The sequence below is a fragment of the Lethenteron reissneri genome, chromosome 53 (genome assembly GCF_015708825.2).
Source record: "Lethenteron reissneri isolate LAM-NWPU_2019-01 chromosome 53, ASM1570882v1, whole genome shotgun sequence".
Lineage (NCBI taxonomy): Eukaryota > Metazoa > Chordata > Hyperoartia > Petromyzontiformes > Petromyzontidae > Lethenteron > Lethenteron reissneri.
Window position 1 is genome coordinate 9,897,609 of NC_083831.1, and position 26,204 is coordinate 9,923,812.

General features: G+C 52.8%; 1 protein-coding gene across 1 annotated transcript in view; it reads left to right on the top strand.

Annotated features, from left to right (window-relative positions):
• LOC133356172 (ryanodine receptor 2-like) overlaps positions 1-26,204 on the top strand; it is a 200,997-nt gene that overhangs the window by 26,260 nt on the left and 148,533 nt on the right. Inside the window, 15 exon segments of the mRNA XM_061573549.1 lie at positions 4,373-4,447; positions 5,757-5,835; positions 6,357-6,469; positions 7,790-7,889; positions 9,258-9,354; positions 10,716-10,790; positions 11,753-11,909; positions 12,494-12,658; positions 16,920-17,041; positions 18,321-18,504; positions 19,208-19,343; positions 22,500-22,595; positions 23,756-23,874; positions 24,537-24,670; positions 25,286-25,527. Coding sequence (XP_061429533.1) covers positions 4,373-4,447; positions 5,757-5,835; positions 6,357-6,469; positions 7,790-7,889; positions 9,258-9,354; positions 10,716-10,790; positions 11,753-11,909; positions 12,494-12,658; positions 16,920-17,041; positions 18,321-18,504; positions 19,208-19,343; positions 22,500-22,595; positions 23,756-23,874; positions 24,537-24,670; positions 25,286-25,527 — 1,894 coding nt within the window.

Sequence of the window (26,204 nt, forward strand, 5' to 3'; positions counted from 1 at the left end):
TCAACGTTGACCCCTCCGTCCCCTCCCTCTCAGTGTCATTAAATGTCCCCTCGTGTACTCACTAACAACACTTCCTGGAATCCGAGCTAACATGTGTTTTTTGTTTTTTTTCTTCTCCTGTTTTAACGCAAAAAAAAAATATGTGTGTGTGTGTACGCTAAACATTGCAAACCGATGTAGAAAATGTTGCTCAAGGTAAGTTTGCACTTGTTTATTCAAATACAAAGCAATCAACCGACGGCTGTGAACCCGTTTGTTAACAGCAGGCAAGTGGTGTCTCACGGGCCAACGTGTTGTAGCATCAACATATATAGGTACATGATGTGTGTATATATACATACACATTACAACAATTTACAGCCCCTTTGCCAATCCGTGGCTGGATTGAAGGCCCTGGTTTCTCCGTTTAAATATAACAGCTCTCCTTCACATTTAACGTTTCGTACAGATTTAACGAGTATAACTATTCTTTGTACGTATTTATTTGAAGCAAATATACGGAACAAGAGCACCACTTGGCGGAGTTTCTCGGAGCACGCTTCGTATTCACGGCAGTAGAAACGTGAATGTCGACGCTTGCCCAATGTGCACCGTGGACGCGTTGCGTTAAAACGCAGTCGGCTCTCGATTATCCGCGGGCATGTAATTATCGGTTCCAGGTCCGCTCGATTTTAACCGTTCGCTCGCGAAGAACCCAACAACAACAAACCCGACAACGGCGATGCACCCCCCGCGCGTGCCGTTTGAATTGTTCGCTGCACCGTCCCGCGGTGTGGGGGGGGGGGGGGGTCGGTGACGGCTAACCACTTGGCCGCACGGCAGAGGTCGCATCCGGGTACCCGATACCCGTACCCTACCTGATACCCGGCTACCCGTACCCGGCCGGGTACGGGTACCCGTTTGCGACCCTGGTGCGGCCGGGTACGGGTACGGGTAGGCCGTGAGTCACTGGTGAGTAACCGTTTGTCACTCATTTCGGGTAGGGTACGGGTAGGGAACGAGTACCCGTACCCGGCCGGGTACGGGAACCCATTTGCGACCCTGGTGCGGCCGGGTACGGGTAAGGAATCAAAACCCGTTTGCGATCTCTGCCGCACGGCGCTGTCTGCGAGCAAACCGACCGCAATTCCACGGACCTCGTCCCGCCGGACATCTGTGCGCAAGCCCCCAAACAAAGCAAAAAAGCTCGAAAGCGTCCGGTGTAAATAAATACTCTTTCAAATAAATATTCCGAGGTTAGCGTTGAAATGGAACCACGAGGCTGAGGCTGAGCTAGGCCGTGGCAAGATGTTAATTACCTCGCCTGGTATACAGGAGGTCTTGGGTTCGATCCTGACCCTGACGCCTGGAGTTTGCGTGCTCTCGCTGTGGCCGCGTGGAATTTTCTCCAGGTCCCTCCGGTTTTTCCCTCCTCATTTAGAATCGACGCGCGTTCAGAGCATTTTGGCTGCAATCAAATCCCACGCGATAAGCCACCGATTTCGTTGAGCTATCATTTGTGATAGCCAGGTCGCTTCTTAAAAAGGGCGACACAGCTGAGTGGTAAAATAAATCAAATACAAATTAGGAAATAGGTTTAGGGCACGGGCCTAGTAAGACTTGACCACGAATCCGCAGGTTGTCGTCAACAAGGCTTGGGCTGCGGCTAAAAATACAACATGCCGACTACATGGACACCTCAGGCCACCTCTCCTGTCCCCCCACTCCCCTCTGTGCTCCGGATATTCGAGAGTTGACTGTGCAGCTAAAATGTATATTTGCAAATTTACGCTGTACGTGAATACATGAGAGGCAGTCAAAAAGTGTTTTTTTCTTTTCTACCAGACACTACATTTTGATATTCTCATCTTGTCCACGTAACCGCGTAGCAAAGCCGTGAGTGGATTATGACGGCAAAAAGACGGACCCGGCGTTCGCCCGCTTGTTGCCGAGGTCACATGGTTTGAACCCAGCGGCCCGCCCTGGTTAACACCGCGGCTGCATTAACCGTGAGCGCTACACGCCCGTCTGCTTCGCGGTGGGCATTGAAGATCCCTTTGAAGTTATTCTTAACGGAGGAGGTCGTTGTTGCCTGCTGGCGGCAATGCCTTGAGATGTGGTGCTTCGGAGGCGCCGGTAATAAACGATCGGTGGTGATGTTTTAATGAAATGGCGTTAAGAAGTCGCTTAAATTGTGAGCCGTTGCTTTTCAATTTGAACACAATTGGGAGTTTTGTAAAAGCCTTTTTGACTGCCATTCGTGTCTGTCTTGCGTGTACGTGTTATAGCTTGTAAAATATATAAATGCTATACTGTATAATTGTGCAAATGCTGTATGTATGCTTGGCTCATTAAATGCTAACAAAAAAATATAATAATGACTTAATAAAATTTATATTAAAAGTTAAACAGCAACGACGATGATAACAATAATATGGATAGCAATAATGACAAATTATCGTGCGCTGTGCAAGGTGGCTCGGCATTAAGCCGGTACGGCTGAGAACCTGGGTTCGATTCCAGGGTTCATCTGCCCAAGCATGTGACTAAACCAAATTTGATAGCTTGAGTGTATGGACTCGGCCTGGTCACCAATGACTGCGTATAAAAAATATATATTTAATGCGTTCCCTCGACTTGGTTAAATTTAATCTCAAATAACTAAAAATATAAAATAGTGAGATTGGAATTTTTGATAAAAAAAATAATTCAGCTCCCCCCCCCTCCCCTCCCACCGATGTGGATAAGAGGTCACTCGAAGGGATCTCAGAAGTGGTTCTGTGGTATCACCTTCTGCGGGCCTCTCTTCAACACACAGAGTGGTGGGGGAGGGGGGGAGGAATTCGCCGCTCAGCGAGCATTCTGATTGGACCCTTCGTCTCGTGGCGCGTGACGCCGACCACGGCAGTTGGAAATAATTTGGGGGGGGGGGGGGGCGTGGGGGAGGAGGTTGGTTAAGGACAATTTATTTTAACAAATAGAAAATATGCTTTGTCCTCAAAATAGCGTGGCCAGATTTTATTGTGTCCCACATAAACTGGGATGTTCGGGAATAATCCTGAAATTTGGGGAGAAAAATGGAGAACATTTAAGAAAAAAATACTTTTTTGAAGTTCAAATCTTTTCGGGGCTCTAAAATCAACGTTGACTTCATTGGTACCTCATTTGCCAGTAAAAAAACAATTATCATATTTTTTACTGGCAAATGAGGTACCAATGGTGTAAATGCTTACTCCGAGCTATCATACTCTGATGGTGCATTATCTTTGAGTTGTGCGCCTTTTGGCGTCATCTGGTCCAACCCATGTGAGACTAGGCTCTAAGGAAAGCTGTCTCGGGTGTGGACCAATCAACTTCAAGGACAGTGCATACATTATCAGAGTTATGTTTTTTGTTTGCATTATGACTGCAGGTATTGTGGTCTATGCAAACATGACTCCTCGTAAAAAAGGCGTCAGTTTTGTTGCCAGATAAAAGGGTAAAAAAAAACAATTATCAACGTTGACTTGTTGCTAAGTGCATCGACTCGTGCGCTTTATTGCAACGTGCGCGAAAGTAAACACGAGTAACGAACTACATCGATACTCTTCGATTTAAAGCTTTCGTGACTGCAGGGATTCATCTTCTTGGTTCTTTCGGTAAAGTCACGTAGAAGGGAAATAATAAAATAATAAAAAGAAAGCATAATTAAATAATTCAGACGCTGTCTTCCCGACAGACCTGTTCTTCACCTGAGAACGGCTGCTTGCGTTGTGGCCGAAACGTTGTGAGAATTATTTTATAATATTTTATTTTTATTATTTTATTATTTCCCTTCTACGTGACTTTACCGAAAGAACCAAGAAGATACATCGATACTCTTTGGTTCTTTCGGTAAAGTCACGTAGGTATAAAATGAAATAGATCACGACGTTTCGGGCGCAACACAAGCGTCCGTCATCACTTGAAAGAACCAACGAGTATGGATTCCTGCAGTCACGAAAGCTTCAAATCAACATTGAATCACATTGACCTGTAGGCACGAGGCCCACCGTTCAACCTTCAGTGGAATATAACGTGGGGGGGGGGGGGGGGGGGTTGGGGGGTGGGTTGTGTTCACGTTTGTTGGGCTTAAACGGTCTCGACCGTCAGCCGGTTATTTTGAGGACGCGACTATCGACGTCCTCGCGCGACCCGCAATGTGACGACCTCCACGCCGCGTCCAAGCAGGAGGTCGACCGCCGTCGGCTCGCGAGGTCGAGTCGATGCACAGGTGGGATGCGTGGAGGCAAGACGCGGAGGTGCGTCGGGAAGGTTCATCACCGGCCGTAACCCACCCCTACCCCGACCCCCACACGATCCCGCCACGCTCCCCGCGCTGACGAGTGCCTCTGTGTGTGTGGGGCGAGCACAGACGGCACAGGGAGGTGGACACAGGACGCTGCTGTACGGACACGCGATCCTCCTGCGGCACTCCTACAGCGGGATGGTGGGTTCCGTTCTCTCTCTCTCGAAGCACCACTGGTGGATGTGTGTGGAGGGGGCACAGGAGGTGTGGGGCGTGGGGGTGGCCGATGGGGGTGATCCCCTCTTCCCCCCCCCCCATGGGAAGTTGGGACAAAGGGGGGCAGGAGGGGGGTGAGGGGGTGGGAGGCGATCGCTGGGTTCACATTTGGAACGAGAAGAAATAACCCGGCTCCCCCCCGGGCACTTTGAAATCGCTCGCAATCCTGCGATGCCGCAATCCTTCTCCCGCTCCACCCCGCGTTGGTCGCGCGGTGGGCCCTCTTCCCTCCTTTTTGCTGCCGTTCTGTCACCAGTCTCGTCCACCGGCCGTCAATCATCTCCAGTCGTGGCACGTCTTACCCAAGCCCCACTTACTTCCCCAGCTGCTCGGTGTCTTCGATTCGCATGCGATCCCTGATCCACGCGTTCCTCTTCCTGTCACCCAACGGAATTCCAATGACCCACCTCTGCGTGTGTTGCATTACGTGTGCGCGCAGCGAGTTGGTGCGGTGGGGAGTACGGGTGGTGCATCTGCCCGTCATCCCAGTCGGTTAACCCCGTAACACCTGACTCTGTCTTGCCGCGGCCTCATGCCAGCGACGAGACTTTCACACTTCACGGGACAGTCTCAAAGTGCACCTAGCCTGGCACCAGCGCTGCGGTGACGTCACCGCCACATGGTGGCGAATGGCGGCTGCTGCTGCTGCTGCTGTTGTCTGTGTGGAGTAGCGCCCTGCACTACGAATCCTGCCACCTGAGTTCAATTCGCAGCTGTGGCTACCATGGGCAGGTGATATCAGAACCAGTGTTGTGTGCCTCCCCTGTGTCGAAGTTAGCCTCAGATGAGTAGCTAGCGTGGTGTGGCCACACCATCCCCACTTGAGCCGTGCTGGCTACATGGGGGAGGGGGGGGGGGGTCCGTGTGGTTTTGTGTGTCTGTGTGTGCGTGTGGGTAGCGGTAGTGTAGCGGTTAGCGCGCTGCGCTACGAACCTGGCGACCCAATTTCGATTTCCACTCGCGGCCAACGCCGGTGACGATTATCTGAACCGGTCCTGGGCCTCCTCCCCTAGGTCAACTCAGCCTTAAATGAGTACCTGTTGCGGTTTGTAAACAACGCCACCGGAGAGACAAAGGCGGCTGGGCCCGGTGCCGCTGGCCACCCACCCCCTCGTGTGCCGTTCGGGCCTTCATGGCTGCTGCTCGCTAACGGCACTTGCCCTGACAGTCCGTTAAGGCTATACGGGGGGGGCACCTTTGTCTTTGTGTGTGTGTGCGTGTTTTGACCTTGCAGTACTTGAGCTGCCTGTCGACGTCGAGGTCTTCGACAGACAAACTCGCGTTCGACGTCGGGCTCCAGCAAGACGCGTCAGGTGCGTGCGACCGTGTCCCCCCCCCCCCCGCCATTGCTTCCGTGGAAGGAAATTCATGTTGTCGGGAATTTAACGCTAGGGCAGATTTTATTGATTTATTTTTGTAAATCACTTTACCAAAAAAAATATAAATTATATCATGTAGTTTTCCATTTATCCATAATAGAGTTTTCTTGGGTTAGATCGTGTAAATATATATGTGTTGTCAAACCCACCACCACCCGACACAGCCAATTAGTGAGGTTTGTCATGTAAACAACGTGGCCAATTCGTTACTAGTACAACACACACGGCCGAAAGCCACCATCGCCGCCGCCGCTGCTGCTACAGCTACGAGGATGACCAGATTTTGCGCGACGATGGCTTATGCTCCCTGACGAGCTCGGCATTGATCGATAGTTCGATTCCTGCCACGGACACCCAGAGACGCACGCGTCCTTGTGCGCGCCGTGGCCCAGCGCAAATCGGGAGCCGTGCCACGTGATTGAGTTGGTTGTCGACGTGGTCCCTCCCCTGCGCAGGCGAGTCGTGCTGGTGGACAATTCACCCGGCGTCCAAGCAGCGCTCGGAGGGAGAGAAGGTCCGGGTGGGAGACGACCTCATCCTGGTCAGCGTCTCGTCGGAGCGCTACCTGGTGAGACGGCCCGTCGCGGTCGCGTCTCGTCGCGTCTCTCCCCCGGGGACGGCCGCCATCCTCGCCCCCATCTCTGTCGCGTTCCATCCTGGGGCCCTCTCCTGTCTCTTGTCCTTTCACGGCTGCACACACTCTCAATGTCGGGCACCCCGTAGGTCAGCGACCAGACAGTCAGATGGTTGTGATCAGCCCATGAGTACGTCGCTTGGATTAGAAACACGCCTTTAAGTTGTGGAGATGATTTGGCTGCTGAAAATGGCCACGTGAAGAAGCCATTTCGTTGAGCCATCATTTGTTGCGAGGTCTCTTCTGAAAAAAAAGTAATATCTCAGTGGGCTTTACCCGGTACAATAAAATCTTTAGTTTTATTTGTAAACTTTTTTTAATTTGCTTACACTTTGCACTCCTATCGTGTTTTTGTATCGTTTGTTGTTGTAACGTTCTGACCCGCCCCTACTGGACATCTGTGAAAACACATTCCTTTGGAGGGAGCTGGTAGGAACGTTGGGTTGCTCGGTCAATGGCCAGGGTCAACGGCGGCGTGGTGTATTCCGCAAATATGCCCGAATGTGAGGGTGGGCACAAGCCGGTGTGAGTAGGTTAAACGTTGAGTTTTATAAGGGCACCACGGGGTGACCAGCCCCTCCCCACCCAGCTCCACCCCTCCCACCCCCCACCCAGCCCCACCCAACCACCGGGCCACAGACCGCTACCGGTCCGTGGCCTGTTAGGAACCGGGCCGCATAGCAGCAGGAGGTAAGAGCGGTGAGACCACGCGTGGCCCGTCCCCATTGTTTTATTATTCACCACTTCCATCCGCATCTCTTTCCCGCACTGCGCACTTGTCTCAGTCACCATGTAGCTAACCCCACAAGCTCTAACCCCTAGCCAAAATAAGTAAACAACAAACGTGGCTGGAGTGCTTCTTTGAAAAGGGGGAAAGACCCAATGATGAACCCCCCCCCCCCCCCGGTCCGTGAAAAAATTGTCTTCCACGAAACCGGTCCCTGGTGCCAAAAAGGTTGGGGACCGCTGGTTTAGAGTATTTGACTGCTCTAAATTTCCACACGATCATAAGCCAATTCCTTGGGCTTATAATTTGTGAGCTTGGCCAGGTCAATCTCTGAAAAAGAGCTATATAGCTCAGTGAGGCCTTACCTGGGGAAAAAAATAAGTTTATTCAGCCACTCGGTGGCCTCTGTGGAGGGCAAATGTGGGCGACGCTTCGTCTGCGGTGTGAGCGGCACGGGTAGCGGGCGCCGTGGGGCTCGCGTTGCCGGCGCCGCGTGACCGGCTCTGCTCTGTGTCTCTGCGCGGCAGCACCTCTCCTACGCCACGGGAGGCCTCAACGTGGACGCGTCGTTTCAACAAACGCTCTGGAATGTCGCTCCGACGTCGTCCGGCAGCGAGATCGCGCAGGGTGAGTGCCGGAGACGGCTCGGTAGCCGAGGGGGTGGGTGGCGCGTTTGCGGTGGCGGGTAAAAAAAACCAAAATGAAATATATTTGAATTTCAACAGCAATAATGATCATGGGACCTCGTTTGCCAGTACCAACATTTACTAATAGGGTTTTTCCCCTTATTTCTGGCAACAAAACTGACACCTTTTTCAAGGAATCATGCTTACATTAACCACAATACTTGCAGTCAAATGCAAACAAAAACAATACTCTGATCATTTATGCATTGTCTTTGAAACTGATTGGTCCACACCAGAGACAGCTTTCTTTAGAGCGTCATCTGGTCGAACACCATATGAGACTAGGCTCTAAAGAAAGCTGTCTCTGGTGTGGACCAATCAGTTTCAAAGACAATGCATAAATGATCAGAGTATTGTTTTTTGTTTGCATTTGACTGCAAGTATTGTGGTTAATGTAAGCATGATTCCTTGCAAAAGGTGTCAGTTTTGTTGCCAGAAAAAAAGGGGAAAAACCCTTTCAGCAATAATGATGATAACAATAATATAGATAATTATAAAACAACATCGTGTGCTGTGGAAGGTGGCTCGGCATTAAACAATCACGGCCGAGATCCTGGGTTTGATTCCATAATTGTCATTGTTGTCAGCCATGAGCAAGCCACTGCTGGATGGATGGGCTTCCCAATTACTTTTTTAACTCAAATATGAGTCGCCAACATTTTCTGGGAAAATACGTTGGGCACGTTCATAGTGGGTTGCGTGTAATAACAAGCATACAATGGAGAGACGAGGGATAATTTAATCATGTAAAATGTATTAACATTTTTTTGGTCATAATATTTTTAGTCCATTGGCCTTTGGGATTGTGGAACCGATGTTTCCCGGCAGTGTTGGTGCAAGTAGGAACATTTCTGTACCATATTCTTGGTTCTTTCGGTAAAGTCACGTAGATAGAAAATAAAAAGTATCAAATAAAATGAAAATTTTTATAATGAAAAAAAAATTGAAAATTATAAAAGCAAAAAAACCCACGACGTTTCGATCGCAACACAATCGGTCTTCCTCAGGCGTGACTTCAACGAAAGAACCCAGAATATGAATTCCTGCAGTCACGAAAGTTTTAAGCCAAAATTTCTGCACCACTTTTGACTTGTTGTGTCTCATAAGCACAGCCAGTCGTCCTGTTAACCAACTGCTACTCAGTCGCCGGATGCTCTCGTAAATATATTCGTATGTTGAACTTCTTTCGCACAGTACGTAGTACGATACGAATCTGTATGAGCTTATCGACAGTCCCGATTGGTCAGACGACTGGATGCTTGTTAAGACGAGGCCCCGCGATTGGCTGACCGCCGCTGCTCTGCTGCAGGCTTTTTGATTGGCGGGGACGTCTTGCGCCTCTTCCACGGTCACATGGACGAGTGCCTCACCGTCCCGTCCGCCGACCTCCCCGAGGAGCAGCGAAGGTTTGGGACTGCACGTTGGCCCCGGAAATACGTTCCCCGAGCGAGCGAATGCGGAACCGCGGTTCCAACAGATACGCTGCCCGAGCGAGCGAATGTGGATCCGCTATTCCAACGTGTCACGCGGCGGCCACCCGGGTCTTCGCTCGCTCTTGAAGGGAGAGAGAGAGAGAGAGTACCACTCCCGAGGAGCGCGAGGAAGCATGGACGGGCAGGCTGTGGGCCGTCGCTGTAAACTCTCTCAAGCTCTGCGGTCCTCTATGTGTTCAGATGTTTTCGGGCCAATTACTGAATGTTTATACACGTGGGAGGAGACAGAAGGACTACGGGGAAAACCCGCACGTGCGACGGGGCAAAGCTCGATCCCATACAGGTGGAACAGATGGAGATTATTCCACACTCCGCTTTAGCGCGTTCTGCTGATGAGATGGGGCCCAGAGCTCCTTGCCGCCGCCTCCGCACTGCTGGTCTGCATGGCTCAGAGGTCGCAAGCACCAAGCAGTCAGTAACAAACAGCACTGTAAGAGTTGGAACAGATGATGAATTGAGCGAACTTATTAGAACTTGGGAAAGGAGGCGATGGGAGAGGAAATTCCCAAGTCGAGCGGTGTTTGGGAAGGAGCGGGAAGAGAAAGTGCAGTGGCCTACAGTGTGAGTCAGGAGTGAGCGAGTAAGCAGTGAGTCAGTGAGTGCTGGAGTGAGTCAGTAAGAAGTCGGTCGGTGAGGAGTGAGCCAGTAGGTTCATGGAGTGAGTCGGTGAGGAGTGAGTCAGGAACGAGTGAGTCAGTAAGGAGTGAGTCAGTGAGTCGGCGAGGAGTGATCCGGTGGGCGGTGGAGTGAGTCAGTAAGGAGTGAGTCAGTAAGGAGTGAGTCAGTAAGGAGTGAGTCAGTAAGGAGTGAGTCAGTAAAGAGTGAGTCAGTGAGTGCTGGAGTGAGTCAGTAAGAAGTCGGTCGGTGAGGAGTGAGTCAGTAGGTTGATGGAGTGAGTCGGTGAGGAGTGAGTCAGGAACGAGTGAGTCAGTTAGCAGTGAGTCAGTAAGGAGTGAGTCAGTGAGTGCTGGAGTGAGTCAGTGAGAAGTCGGTCAGTGAGGAGTGAGCCAGTAGGTTTATGGGGTGAGTCGGTGAGGAGTGAGTCAGGATCGAGTGAATCAGTAAGGAGTGAATCAGTAAGGTGTGAGCAGTGAGTCGGCGAGGAGTGAGTTGGTGGGCGGTGGAGTGAATCAGTAAGGAGTGAGTCAGTAAGGAGTGAATCAGTAAGGAGTGAGTCAGTGAGTCGGCGAGGAGTGAGTTGGTGGGCGGTGGAGTGACGGCATGCGGCGTGCCGTTGACCCTGTTGCCTTGTGCCGGCCGGCGCGTGCGTGCAGGTCGGTGCACTACGAAGCCGGCGCCGTGTGCTCTCACGCCCGCTCCCTGTGGCGCTTGGAGACTCTGCGAGTCAGGTGACCGCGCGTCAGCACGCACGTCGGCACGCGAACTTGGTCATGCGTTCTGGATGACCGCGGTCGGATACTCTCCAGTGGTGTGCGACCGTGGTCATCCAGAACAGACCGTGACGACGTGTAAACGATGCAACGCCCCCGATCCACAAATACTCAGGAGGCATCACGACGATGCACTCCGCTTGCTCCTGCTGACGCGCTTATCTTGCCTTGAACCACCTGCATGTGAGAATGCGGTTTTCGTGTCTGCGTCTGCACCAGCCAGCCGTAGGGAAAAAAGAGATTCGGTGGCAGAGAGGAGAAACGCACCCATGTTGGCTGTGATTGATAAGTAATCCGGGCCCGTGCGGGAGGTGTTGCTAGAAGGGATTGATGGCTGGCGGTCGAGACTAATGGCCGAGTGGCAGCCAAAGGTGGAGAGAAGATGCCCGAGAGGGTGGCCTGGTGCGGAGATGAAGCGAGGGAATTTGCGGTCCTGCGCGGGAGCTCAATTGACTGTTGCGTTGCGAGACCCTGATAGATGGTGACGGCTTAGAGAGAGACCATCCTCCAGAAGTGGATAGATCATGGCTGATGATGACAATCTTAATTTGTCTATTTGTCAGTCCGCACACTCCCTTGGGTGATTGTCATCATGCAGAGTTAAACAGGGGCTCATTCTGACGGGAGGGAACCAGCTGATCTCACGGGATTTAGAAATCACTCAACACGCTTTCCAATCCTCCGCCCACCCTCTTGCCTTAACAACGAATCATAATTGACCACCACGTGGTATTAATGCCATTCTTGTAGCGCAAGGCTGGCACTGAGGCGCCGTTTCACAAGCACAGTCCGCAGTCGTCCCATGGTTGGGCGCGACGCTGCGAGCGTGCGGTCCCCGTTGAGCAGTCGGCCGCGCGACGTTCACCAGGGCGGCCTGCTAGATTCGAATCTGCTTAACGTTCCGCCCCCCCCCCCCGTAGCTGGAGCGGAAACCACGTGCGCTGGGGGCAGCCGTTCCGGCTCAAGCACATCACGACCGGGAAATACCTGGGCCTCACGGAGGACAAGACGCTGTGCCTGCAGGACCGCGAGAAGTCCGACGTCAAGTCCACCGCGTTCTGCTTCCGAATTTCCAAGGTGCCCCCGACCCACCTCCCCCAACCCCCCCCCCCACCCCGGACATTCATCGTCAGTCATCGTCATTGTCACACACCGCAAGTGTAAAAACAAAAGTGCCCGAGCGTCAATGTAATCAAGCTCGGTTTGAATGGAGCGCCGCACACGAGGGTGGCATGAGAATCTCGACAAAGTTTTTTGTTTTTTGACGATCAGTTAAACGGTAGACACCGCGGCGTCAACAAGGTAAAGGCGCATCCATGCAATCGCTCGCTCACGCTCCTGCTGGCGGAAGGGACTCCGCCAGAGGGAGCTTTCGAGAGTGTTTGGCCCCAAGATCTCTGCAGTGTGGCAGTTAACTTCCGTTGTCAATGCGCACAGCAACCACTGGAAATGCACGGCGTTATTCAGGTGAAGAATTCCGCCATGGTTCCATCGTTTGCTTTGAGCGGAGCGACTCCGTGGCTTGAGAGGCATGCGTGGGGAGCAGGCCACGGTTGAGAAACGTTGCGACGCCCTTGGCGATGCCCGTCACGACCCCCGTGGCCCTTGTTGAGCTGTGAACGGTGGCCTCCAACGATGGGTCGTGCGCTGTGGCGATGCAGGAAAAGCTCGACTCTGGGCCCAAGCGCGAGATCGATGGGATGGGGCCTCCGGAGATCAAGTACGGGGACTCGGTGTGCTTCGTGCAGCACGTGGACAGCGGCCTGTGGCTCACGTACCAGGCTCCGGACTCCAAGACTGCCCGCCTGGGCATCCTCATCCGCAAGGTGCGCGCCCGCCTCTCAGATCTGTCGCTCCCGCCTCTCAGATCTGTCGCGCCCGTCTCCGCGACTGCGAGCGCGTCCCATGAACACGGGGCGGGCAGGCGAGCGGGCACAGCTCATACCTTACAGTAGGTGGGGATCTCCTTGGGTGGGGGCACGCGCACCACCCGTACCTGATAGTAGGTGGGGATCTCCTTGCCGTTAGTGAAACGTGAGGAGTCCGCTGCCGATGTCGATGCTGATGTTGTTGCGCCTCTGCCCTTGCTGCCCCCCAAACTCACGGCACCGCGCCGTTAAGCAGTTGCCGCCCTTGACGCTGATCTACGTTCATTGAAGTTCTTTCGCCCCGCACGTAGGGAACCGTGCTAGTCGGAGGTGCGGATGTGATGGTGTTTTTGTGCCGTTATTGGGGACTGGGCCGACACCATCAACTCACTGCAATTCATAACCCAGTTTAACCGAAGGTGTCTGCCTAGAATCTGAACCAGCATCTCAGTGGTGCCAGCTCATTGTTATTTTTGTTACGTACTCTTAGGTTTTTTTTCGGTGAAGTCACGTAGATAAAAATAAATAATAAAAATTATAGAAATGATGATAAAAATAAAATTATAAATCACGACTTTCAGAGGCAACACAAGTCTCCGTCATCAGGTGGGACCGTCACAGCTAAATTTACTGTATCAAATAAATCTAGCTGTGACGGTCCCACCTGATGACGGAGACTTGTGTTGCCTCCGAAACGTCGTGGTTTATAATTTTATTTCTATTATTATTTCTATTATTTTTATTTATTATTATTTATTTTTACCTATGTGACTTTGCCGAAAAAACCTAAGAGTATGAATCCTTGTAGTCACGAAAGCTTCAAATCTATTTTTGTTACGCTCGCTTACCCAAGAAACCCTCGCTGAGTCTCAGGACTCTTGTAATGAGGGTCTTGCCAAGTTTTAGCCGCAGCAGGAGGAGGCAATGATGGCTAAGTGTGATTGCAATTGGGTGATTTGTGGGTAATTTTTCAAGTTTAATCAAATTTGGAGCACAATGCCGGCACACAGTGGCCTACTGTTTTGTTTTTTAATGACGCCGCAGGATATTTAACGTCCACTGTGCAGCAGATGGAACCTAGCATTTTACGATTAATGCCTCCGCAGTATTATCCAGGGCAGCTAAATCGGATTCGAACCCCCGAACCTCCGTAACATCGGCGAACGCACGATTGCCTAGCCGTGTCGCCACCGCCAAATGGATTCTGGAATCGGCGATTAACATTTTATTGAAAAGCAAAATTCCATTCAGATTTTTCACACTTGCGTTATATATCCATCAATCTCGTGGACAGTCTGGACAAATATTATCCAGAAACATTTATTAAGGCGACGGATATGTTGCTTGGATTGACACGTAGTGGCACAGTTGATGCATCTCTGCCTGCCCAATGAACGAAATACTGAAATTAACAACGAAACGTCGCAGTGAACGTCACCGGATGTTTCCCGTCTTATAGGGGATCCCGAAACATCCCCAATCGCTGTGGGCCAGGCCTGAGCGCGTTGAGCACTCTGGTGGTGCTTCAGTCGCTTTTGTACGGCCAGTGGCGAGCAACCGTCTTGAGATCAGGTTGCCAGCGACTTTTGCCACCAACTCGCTCGCTCGCTCCGCGCGAGGGTCGGCGAATCGCAGACGCGCGGGCGACCCCGGGCTGACGACACCGCCACTCGTCGCACGTTCGCGGCTCCCGGCTAACAACACCGCCACGTGTCCCACGGTCGTGGCTCCCAACCGACGACACCGCCACTCGTGTGCAGTGACGCTCGTACGCGCCTCCCCCCTCCCCTCCCCACCCCGCACCGGCTCCCCCTCCGTATATAGTCACGCGGACGCACTTACGGCTGCACTTTGAAGTGGCTTGCGAGGGTGCGCGGTTGACACTTTTATTTTCGTTTGCAACGCCGTTGGGGAGACGCTTATTTTTAGCGGGATGTGTAACGGATGCTACGGCTGGCCCGCCCGCAGTCGTGCCGACCGACCGGGACAAGTCGCCGCCGATCGCCGAGGAGGAAACCGCGGCGCTCCTTCCACGGAAGAGAAAGCCGCCGCTTTGGCCGATTTTGCTTTCTCAGTTCGGTGCCTGAGGAATACACATGGTGGCCCAAATGTCAGGACACACGGGGTATTAATATGCATATATTTTAGCAAATCGCATAGGGTTATTACATTTCTGTCAACAATTTTTCGAACTGACTTATGGTAACTTGAATGCGTGCAGTGGATTATGTTTCAAAATAAATTTAGGACTCTTTTTAAAGATTGCAGGTGTAATTACAGTGTAGAGACTCCTCTACTTACGAACGTTCGATTTACGAACTTTCAGAGAAACGAAAAAACCTGCCCGTATGTTCGGTTGCCTGTTTCGACCGAGAGTCGTAATTTCAACCGCCGTGCAATAGATGGCGACAGTGGCATATACATCTGCAGAACATGAAGACACCAGCGGCATTTATGTCTACAGAAGATTATACAACTTTTAAAGCCATTCCCCGTGTTTAGTGTAGATGCCGTACAACACGTTTGGAATCGACAGGAGTAGAGTTGAACTGCGGAACAAATCGACTGATGAACAGACCTCTGGAACCTAACTCGTTCGCAAGTAGAAGAAGACACTGTGCTTATGTTTTGAGTTCTCAATTCAGTGCAACAATGGATCGTTCTGCACTGCCCTCTGATGACAACGGAGCCCCATAGCAGCAGCAGCCTATAGCACCTGTTGGTGTATGGCGGTTGCCCGACCAATAGCTATCCAGGCCGAAACCAGCTTAGCTTCTGAGATATGATGACATCAGGCACATTCCGGGCGATGAGTCATCGGCCACGAGTTACTCTTCGAACGCGTAGACGTCATTTACGATTTTGTAGGCCGCTGGCTTAGGATCCCAACGACGCGAGTTCAATTCCTGGCACGGGTTCAATTCCCTCGGCCTGCCTCCGAGTGCCAAGCGCAAGTCCCTTGAGTGATATTCGAATGTGAATGCGAGCGCCACTCGCAAATGTGAACCTGGTTTGTGCCCCTCTTGGGTCGAGCCGGCATAAAGCGAGCACACGACACAGTGGGATGTTTTTTTTCCGATGCTGAACACTGGCTAAGGAGAGACTAAAGCATCGCCAATCCATGAATGTGGCATTGTGCGGTGTTAATGGGCTCTCGCTAATGGTACCGGTTCGCTCGTAACACAGCCCAAACGCGAGGACTAGATGTTTGGTTTTTGCATGCATGTAAATACACCGTTGTTTAAATTAAAATGACACATTCCATCCAACGGTCAATCAATCAAACGTCGGTGACAGGAGTGTATTTGACCATACTTCACCATGCTGGTCAGTGCACATTGGCGAGGAGGAGGAGAGGAGGACAGGCCCCAGAACCGGTTCGAATGTTAATCACCACCGACGGTAGCCTTGGCCAGGAATCAAACTCAGGTCTCGAGTTTTTCCGCCTTTCCAGTCCAGACCAAATCCGCATGCATTTCTCAGTAGCCTCCAAGCCCGTCAGAACCGTGCAGTACCCTGCAAACGAAGTTCAGCCGTGAGGTCCCGGCACAAGGACCCCCTGAATCGATTCCTGCCACGAGAACAGAGACGGAAATTCCCGGACCGTCCTCGTCGGGACCTGGGCAGGTGGTGGCCCCCTGCGCGGGCCGCCGGGTTCGTAGCAAAGTTCGCTAACCACTGTGCCACCCCTCCACGCTGACTGCCGCATACTGCTTGGGAGTATACTCGTGTGTTGTTTTACCGCGCCGCGAGCCGTGGCTACGAAATGCAGCTGTCACGTAAAATTGTGAACTAAAGTTTATTTTTATTTTTTTACTTTGTATTTTACCACCAGTTAAGGTGCAATGAGTTGTGTAGCTATTTTTCAGAAGCGGCCAGGCCCCCAATTGATCACTCACCGAAGCGGATTGTCATCTTGTGGAAATTTATAGCAGGCAAATGCTCTAAACGCACGTTGATTCTAATCGTGGAGGGAAAAACTGGAGGACCAGACCCGGAGAAAAATCCACACAACCACAGGGAGAGAGACAATCTGACTCCAAATATGCAGCAGGCGTCAGGGTCGGAATCTAATCCCACGACCTCCTGCACACGGGGCGAGGTAGTGAACATTTCGCCACTGCGGCGCCCAACGTTGACGCGCTGTGGTTTGAGTGTGAGGTCACGCCGACCCCCACGTGGAGTTGACCCCTCTGTGCTCCTCGCGTCCACACGGCAGGCGATAGTCCACCAGGAGGGACACATGGACGATGGGCTGACGCTGTCTCGCTCCCGGCCCGAAGACTCGCGCACGGCTCGAATCATCCGCAGCACCACCGCACTCTTCAACAGCTTCAACAGGTAACGGCAGCCGAGCGGGCCAGTGAGGGTCGCACCGTAGCATCTGCTGGGCATCTGCAAAAAATATTGGACGTCTGTGAAAAAGAGCTTCACAGCTTATTGGATCCCTTCGGTAAAAATAAGCATTCAGATTCTGATTCCGTATCGCTGCACGACGCGAGTTCGGGTCGCGCCCCCACCGTGTGTTGTTCGGCGCTGGCTGTGCGACATTTCGCCCACCACTGACCTTCACAAACACGTTTCAGGACGAACAAAACTTTGGCGAAAAGTGCATTGTTGCCCTTCGGAACCATGATCGAAAACCGGCCCAAATTGCGTCAAAAGGGGTTTCCCATTGATTTTATGGGAATTTATGAGAAAACCCAGAAGCGTTTGGTCATGCTATGGTGGGGCCCACGGTTTGAGACTGGTCCCTGTAGTTTGGGGAAATTCCTGTTTTTCAATCGGTGTAGGATAAGGCCGCATCTGCCGTGCGGTGCAATGCGCACCACTCTTTTCGGGGTAGATTGACGCCACCAGGTCTTCCTGTGGGGTTGGCGACTTAATTAAAGTGCCAACTAATGACATTGGCATTGTCCTGGGTTGCTCGCCGCTGACCGTCAGGATGGAATGAGGGCATTTTGAAAAGTGTGCATGCGATCTCAAAGTGGCTTGCGCGGGACTTTAATTGCAGTTTTGGCTGGCCATCGGACAAGGACGGTCACTGCGTCGCACGCAATCAGACGCGCTTCTGCGGCCATCTGGAACGCTCTGGAGCTGCACACTTTTAAATGATAATCAAGATTGAAAATTCATTTCTCTAGAACTGCTTTTTGTGTTTAGTTTGTTGTCCTTCTCCCCACACCTCCGATTAGCACGGTTGGACACGTATGGGGCGGAAGAAGTTCAACAGACATAAACACAATCCTGACATGCACCCGTTTTTTCTTTCCTTTCCCCCTTGCTAATCCTCCCGTGTCCACTGTCGATGCACGCTTGACTCCCGGGCAACGCGACACCGTGGTATCATGACACCGTGACACCGTGACACCACGACACCTTGACACTGTGATACCACGACATCATGACACCGTGACACCGGGACATCATGACACCGTTACACCGTTACACCATAACACCGCGACATCGTGATACTGTGACACCGTGACACCACGACATCATGACACCGTTACACCGTTACACCGTTACACCATAACACCGTGACACCCTGACACTGCCACACGATACCTGGACACCGCTGACACCGCCATCGACACCACCGACACCGTCGACGACGCAGCGGGCTGGACGCGCTGCGAGCCAAAAACCGCCCGGTGCGCGTGGAGCTGCCCTTCGTCGCCATCCGCCTGAGCCTCCAGGACCTCATCGACTACTTCCAGCCACCGTCGGACAGCCTGGAGCACGAGGAGAAGCAGATCCACCTGCGCTCGCTCAAGAATCGGCAGAACCTCTTCCAGGAGGAGGTGAGCGGGGGGGGGGGCGGCATCGAGCCACGCGGCGCGCTGCATGGCGCCACGCCATTTTGCCCACCGCGCCCCCTGCCCTCGATCATTCTATGAGCCCCCCCCCTCCCCCGCTGCCTTTGGCAGTCGATAGCAGCCGCTCGGTTTGGGGAATTCCCTCCCGTCGTGCCTGTTCTCAAACGTTACTTCATGACCTTTGCCCCAGTTCAAGAAGCACGTGAGCTCTTAACATCTCGTTTTGAACTTTGATATGTACCCACGTACGTACGTGTGTGTGTGTATGTATTTCGAGACGATGTAGACAACAGACAGGAGATGTAGCGAGATGAGAGCAAAGGGGGATGCAGAAGAGAGAGGGAGAGATGGAATGAGATGAGAGAGGATGTGGACAACAGACAGAGATGTAGTGAGGGGAAGGACAGCAAACTAAAGACAAAAAGCAGTTCTAAAGAAATGAGCTGTCAATCGAGATGATTTAAAAGTGGACAGCTCCAGTGGCTTCCCCATATCGGAAAGGAAGAGCGTTCCAGACGGCCGCAGCGTCTGAAAAGCACGCGATTGCAGTGACTCGTCTTCGTTCGATGCGGGTAGAGCCGTTTGTTGCCGGGCTGTACCTGTACTCACCTCTCTCCCGATATTATATATATGTGTGTGTGAGTGCGTGTGTATAAATGTTGTTGCGTGGCGCGTCCGCGTGTCACAGGGCATGATCACGCTGGTGCTCGAGTGCATCGACCGCCTGAACCTCTACAACAGCGCGGCACACTTTGCCGAGACGGCGGGCGAGGAGGCGGGAGATTCGTGGAAGGAAATCCTCAACTCCCTGTACGAGCTGCTCGGTAAGCCGCGGGGCGTCTCGGACTTGTGTAAGAAAGTCACGAATGAAGTAAGCATATTAATCTTGATTTGAAGCTTTCGTGACTGCAGGAATCCATACTCTTTGGTTCTTTCGGTATGTCACGTAGGTAGAAGAAAAATAGATCACGACGTTTCGATTGCAACACAAGCAATCGTCATCAGGTGGGACAACCACAGCAAGAAAAAAAAAACACTTCAGCAGTTTTTTCAATCTAGATTTGAAGATACATCCCTCCAGTATCAGAGGGAAGAGCGTTCCAGACGGCCGTCTTTGTACGATGGCGATCCAAAAGCCGCCGCTGGCGAGGATGGACCAGAGTTTGCGTGATGGCGAGACAAGGTTTTAGCTCGGCATGGCAAATGATCGGCGGAAAATTGACCCCTGTGCTGAGAGGGTTCTGCGCTGGCTTGGCTCGGATTTGCCAGTGGAAAAAATGGTCCAGGGGCAGCTTAACATGAGGACGTGACTCTGGCCACTCCCTCTGCAGCAAGCCCCATCCCAATTCCTGGTTAGCTCCGCCCCCCCGAACACCCCCCCCACCCCACTTCATGATTCTACGAAGCAATCGTAGTTTCTACAAATCACTGAGCGGACAGATCGCATGACGGTCGAGTCCGTCTCTGTCGCAAGCAACCGATTGCGCAACCAGCCGCGTGCGCAGACATCTGCACGCATTTAACACGTGGCAGGCTTTTCGCGACCAATATCGTTCGTAGTAAAGTTTTTTTTGGGTTAGATCGCGCAAGCGTAAATGTTGTGCCGTAATCCCTCCACAGCCCGACACAGCCAGCAAGGTTTGCCACGTAAACAACTCGCCAACCGGTTACTACTTCAGCCCACTCACGCACCGGCTGCGCGCGTGAAGCGCGCGGCCCGGGCTTGCATGCGAGCGACCTCTCGGGTATCGACCCTGGCTCGAGATACCTTTTTTGATCGCCTCCATTTAGCGGTGGAAACGGGATCCACGCGGAGATGGCTTTAGTGGTGGCTCACTCAGCCTCGGCCGGGCCGTCGGGGGAGAAGGGCGCACCATTAACCAGGCGCGCATCGCCCACCCACCCCACACCACGACCACCACCACACCACCACCCACCTCCCAGGGGGCCTCTAAATGTGGACGGGTCTCACGTTCTCCCGGCGACCCGAGCAGGTGCCCGTGGCATCGGGTTTCCTTGTGCGCGGCGCAGAGAGTCGGCTAAAACCAACGCCGCCTCCGCCACCGCCGTGGTTCACGTCCCAGGCGGCAGCGGTTGGCAGCGCCGGTGACGGGGAACGCGGTGGGAATGTTCCGGCAGGACGAGGGCACCCACCCCTCCATGCCGTGGCGGGCCAGGAGGGTTCTAATCGGATCTCTGACCGCGCTTCAGTCGCGCCGGTTGGCGGCTATCGGTGAGGGTGGGAAGTGTGGGACGTGCGGCATAGTCGCGGAGCCACACGGTGGATTTTCTTGCTGCCCTAACACCTCCGCTGGCCCACCTTTCGTAGTCTTGGGGTTGTGGCATGCCTACAACACCTGTGGCATGCACAGGTGGTCCCTTGGCCAAGCATTGTCCAGGCAAAAGAGGGCGGACGAGCTCAGAGAGCATCGCGGGTGATATCGTCACCGCGTATCATCGTCGTCACCAGTCTAGAATTCGCCCACCATTGCAATAATAATAATAAAAGTACTTTTATTTTATATAGCGTCACATGTAGCGAATTGAAACTCAAAGCTCTGTACGTCGCAAAGAGCATCAACGATGGTGCGAGACACAACGTAGAGACACAACAGGAACACTCTACAGGGTGCTTAAAATGTATTCCTTAACGCTTCTAAGAATAGCACAATAAATGTGCTTTCTCCGGGCCCTGGAGACGACCTGGAGAAGATTCCAGGCAATGCGTTGGCAATGATGGCGAACAAGTGGAGACTCTGACTTTTTGAAGCGATTAACATACATTTGTTATTATGTTACAGTATTTATCCGTTCTTTTACTATTAAAAACGATAGTCCCATATAAGTGTTAAAATGTTTTGAAGCAACCTGTACAGATGGTGTACGGAGGCAAACGCGACACCAACCAGGCTGAGTGACAGCCAAACATCGGCAGAACTCCAGGGAACAATTACAACAACAACAACGACGACTACGATAGTTTGATTCCACAAAGGGTCATCCATGCAAACGGCAACCCTCACAATTAGGGAACAGCTGTGATGTATCCTCATAGTCAGGGAACGGTGCAGGCCATTCGGGCTCGCAGCCCCTTACCTGATTGGGGTAACGGTCGGCTACAGAGGGGGGAAGTGAAAATTGGGAACACGGTGAGGGAGATGGGGGGGGGGGGGGGGTTATTATTGTTCTCAACAGTCAGGCATTTGAACTTTGGTGTGACCAGAAACTGGAGGCTAGCTGAGCGAAGGAGTCCCGAGATGGGCGTCTAGACCTGGGTAGGCACAGAGCCCGCCGGGGGCCTCGGGATGGAGTGGACGACTGTGAGTGCCGATCGGTCTCCAACCCGACCCACCAAGGTGGCGAGATGTTAACTACCTCGCCTGGTATGCAGGAGGTCGTGGGTTTGATCCGGACCCTGACGCCTGCTGGATATTTGGAGTTTGCATGGTGGCGAGATGTTAACTATCTTGCCTGGTACGCAGGAGGTCGTGGGTTTGATCCGGACCCTGACGCCTGCTGTATATTTGGAGTTTGCATGTTTTCCTCCGTGGTCGTGTGGAATTTTCTCCGGTTTTGAGAATCAACATCATGCGTTTAGTGTAATTTGGGCTGCTATAAATTTCGACTTCGTTGAGCGATCATTTGCGGCCACGTCGTTTGTGAAAACTAGCTATACAGCTCAGTGTGGCTTTACCTGGTAAAATTAAAAGTTTAGACCCACGATCAGCACGATTTTGACGCCAGTTTCAAGATACGCGCACGAATTAGCGTTTGTAAAGCTGAGTTTAGGAAGGGTGGTGGTGGGGCGGGGGGTTACGTTGGTGGTATGTTCCACCTCACCTGCCCACTCACGCGAGTAACGGGGCCCATCGTGAGACGTTTTCCATCTTCTCTGCCCTTTCAAATATTAATTTATCGAGTTGAAATCCATCACCATTTTTCCGCCCGCACCCCCCCCTCCCCACTTCGTGTTCCCACAGCTGCCCTCATCCGGGGCAACCACGGCACCTGCGCGCAGTTCTCCAACTCCCTCGACTGGCTCATCAGCAAGCTGGACCGGCTGGAGGCATCTTCCGGTGAGGGGGGCCTCACCCGCTGGCCCCGACGCCCGCGTTTCCGTCCGTCCGCTCTTGCCGCGTCGGCGGCCCCAGCACGCCGCTTTTACCGACCGCGGTAACCGAGGGGCACCGTTAAGATGCCGAGCGGCCACCGATAAGGGGAGCGCCACTGAAGGGCCGAGCTTTAAACAGAGCTGGTGCGTTTGATGAGCACGTTCACGTGAATCGAGCGACGGATGTGAGAGACATTGAGCGAGCGAGGCCCTGCAACCTCGCTCCGCTCAACAGACGTGTCCGCTCCTCGTATCCGTGCCGTTTGTTGCTGGCCACTGGGCGTTGTGGGATTTTGCTCGGAGCATGTTCTCACAATGACGCCGTGGCAGCGTGTGACGTCATCGCATTGGTCGCCAAGGGCAATCAATCCTTTTAGCTCCGGGTTGTTTGTTCTACCAATCCCTTCCAACTAAGTCGCTAATTAGCAACGCGACCTTACACTCAAGTTGAACTCGCGCTGCGTCGTCTCGACGAGAGTTATCGTGGCCCCCACGTTACGGGCGGACTGACGGATGGCCTGCATTCGAACGCAGTATCTCGGCGGAATAACCTCCGAGCCACCTGGCCACTTCCTTCGTGAACTGTGGGTTTATAATTGTTGGGGCTGGTTGCCCTCTAGTGTCGTGGTTAGCGCCACGCTGCGCTACGAGCCCGGCGAGCCGAATTCGATTCCCGCTCACGGCCAACACCGGTGACGATTATCTGAACCGGTCATGGGCCTCCCCGAGGTCGACTCAGCCGCAAATACGTACCTGGTGTGGTGTGTAAACATCGCCACTAGGGCAACAAAAGCGGCCGGGCATGGTGCTGGCCACCCAAACCCTAGTATGATGTGTCGGCCTTCATAGGTGCTCGCTAATAGCACTTGCCCAACAGTCTGTTAAAGGCTACACGGGGGAATCTTTGTCTTTGAGTGGGTAGGGCGATCTTGGGTGGGGTGATTTAACATCTGTTGATTCGGGGAGAGGGTAGGGATTCGGGGTGAACGGTAGGTCCTGATGCTTGTCATACTACTTCCTCGTACACCATGCCGGCCTACGCAGGTGCTCGCTTAAAATCGTTTGGCCAAACCTTCCGTTGAAGGCTGTCCGGGCGGGGGCGGGATCGTCGTTGTCTGTGTGCAGGTATCCTGGAGGTGCTGCACTGTGTCTTGCTGGAGAGCCCCGAGGCTCTGAACATCATCAAGGAGGGACACATCCGTTCCATCATCTCCCTGCTGGACAAGCACGGACGCAACCACAAGGTGTGCACCTCCGCACCGGCGGTTTCCCTCCACACCAGCGGGGCCCTCAGTGGCAAACAGTTGGGGGGGGGGGGCAGGATGGAGCCGAGATATGTTAAGCTGAGACAGAGATGTAGTGAGATGAGAGAGGATGTGGACAACAGACATGAGATGGAGAAGAGGTGAGAGTTACGGGAGATGCAGAAGAGAGAAGGGGAGAGATGGAGTGAGATGAGAGAGGATGTGGACAACAGACAGGAGATGTAGCGAGATGAGAGCGAAGGGTAGATGCAGAAGAGAGAGGGAGAGATTCGGTGAGATGAGAAAGATGTAATCAACAGATGGAGATGTAGCGAGGGGAAGGACTGCAAACTAAACACAAAAAAACAGTTCTAAAGAAATGAGTTTTCAATCTAGATGATGATTTAAAAGCTCATAGCTCCGATGGCTTCCTAACATCGGAAAGAAGAGCGTTCCAGACGGCCGCAGGAGCACACCTGAAAGTTATGAGCCAAAAGCGAGCATCAGCGGAGTTCGCGTGATGATGGTTTAGCAAAGGTATCGCGGTTCATTCGCGATGAGTGCGACCTTCCGAAAACACGCGACTGGAAGTCGAGTAGTTGCCTTGACGACGAGCAAAATATCGCCGGCTGGTTGACCACGGCGTTTTGCGTGGCGCGCAGATTCTGGACGTGCTCTACTCGCTGTGCGTGTGCAACGGCGTCGCCGTGAGAGCAAATCAGAACCTCATCTGCGACAACCTGCTCCCCGGCAGAGACCTGCTGCTGCAGACGCGGCTCGTCAACGACGTCACCAGGTGTCACTCGCAATCGCTCTCGAGTTGCTTCGTTCACTCACCCATGAACTCATTCGCTCGCTCAGCAAACTCATTTATATTCGCTCCTGCACCCACTCTTTCACTCGCTCACCCACTTCGTGCATTCACTTACTCACCCAGTCATTCATTCACTCACTCACTCACTCATGAATTCACTCGCACATTAATTAGCTCATTCATCAATGCACTCACCCACATGCATTTATTCACTGACTGACAACATGTATTCCCTTGCTCCAGGGCCTATGCCAACCACGCTATGCAACTGTAAAAAGATCTACACATCCCATCAGCGGTTTTTTTCCCTTCTCAACACAAGCAAACTCTGCACCGGTTCCGACATTCAGTGCCTCATCAGCACAGTCAGGCTTGCTTGAACCTAATTATTTTGTATTTTTTACGTGGTGGGACAAATATGGGAATGAGCGCGAATTCTCGGCTCATTGATCTGCTACTCGTGCTGTCCGCAACGACGCTCAGGATTGATTAGATTCGACTTTTGATGACCAACTTTCATTGAAGAGCCGAACGACCACGAGCACCACTTAACTGTCCCACACTCCCCCCTTAACCCCCTCCCCCACCGGGGCTCAGCATGCGCCCCAACATCTACCTGGGCATCTGCGAGGGCACGTCGCAGTACAAGAAGTGGTACTACGAGATGGTGGTGGACTACGTGGAGCCGTTCGTCACCAACGAGCCGACGCACCTGCGCGTCGGCTGGGCCACGACGGAGGGCTATGCTCCGTACCCTGGTGGCGGCGAGGGCTGGGGCGGCAACGGCGTGGGCGACGACCTCTACTCGTACGCCTTCGACGGCCTCCACCTGTGGTCCGGTGAGCCGTGCACGACGGGGCGTTAAAGCCGCTGGGAATCGGGCGGCGGGCCGCCGTCGGCTCTCCGCGAATAAAAACCGCGGCGGTCTCTGCGATCCGCTGGGGTGTTCGCGATTACCACGGCGGTCTCCATGATTCCGCTGGGGTGTTCGCAATTCTGCTGGGGTCTCCGTGACTCCCACGGCGGTCTCTGCGATCCGCTGGGGTCTCTGCGATTCTGCTGGGGTCTCTCTCCCCTTTGGTCGCGAGGATTTTTCTCTGGGCCCCTCCGATTTTCCCCTCCACATTTAGAATCGACGTGTGGTTAGCGTATTCGGCTGCTATACATTTCTAGACGATCATGACCCACTTCGTTGGGCTATCGTTTGTGATCGCCAGGCCGCTTCTGAGCTACGTAGCTCAGTGGGCCCTTGCCTAGTAAAAAACTATAATTATTTTAGTATGGGTCTCGCTGAGTATGGGACTCTGTGGGTCTCTGGATCTCCATGGGTCTCTGTGAGTCTCTATGAGTCTGTAGAAATGTGCATTTAGAATATCTGGTTGCTATAGATTTCACACGATCATAAGCCACTTTGTTGGACTATCGTTTGTGATAGCCAGGCCGCTTCTGAAAAAAAAGAGTTACACAAGCTTCAGTGGGAGGACCCTTATCTGGTCAAATAAAATAAAATAGTTTA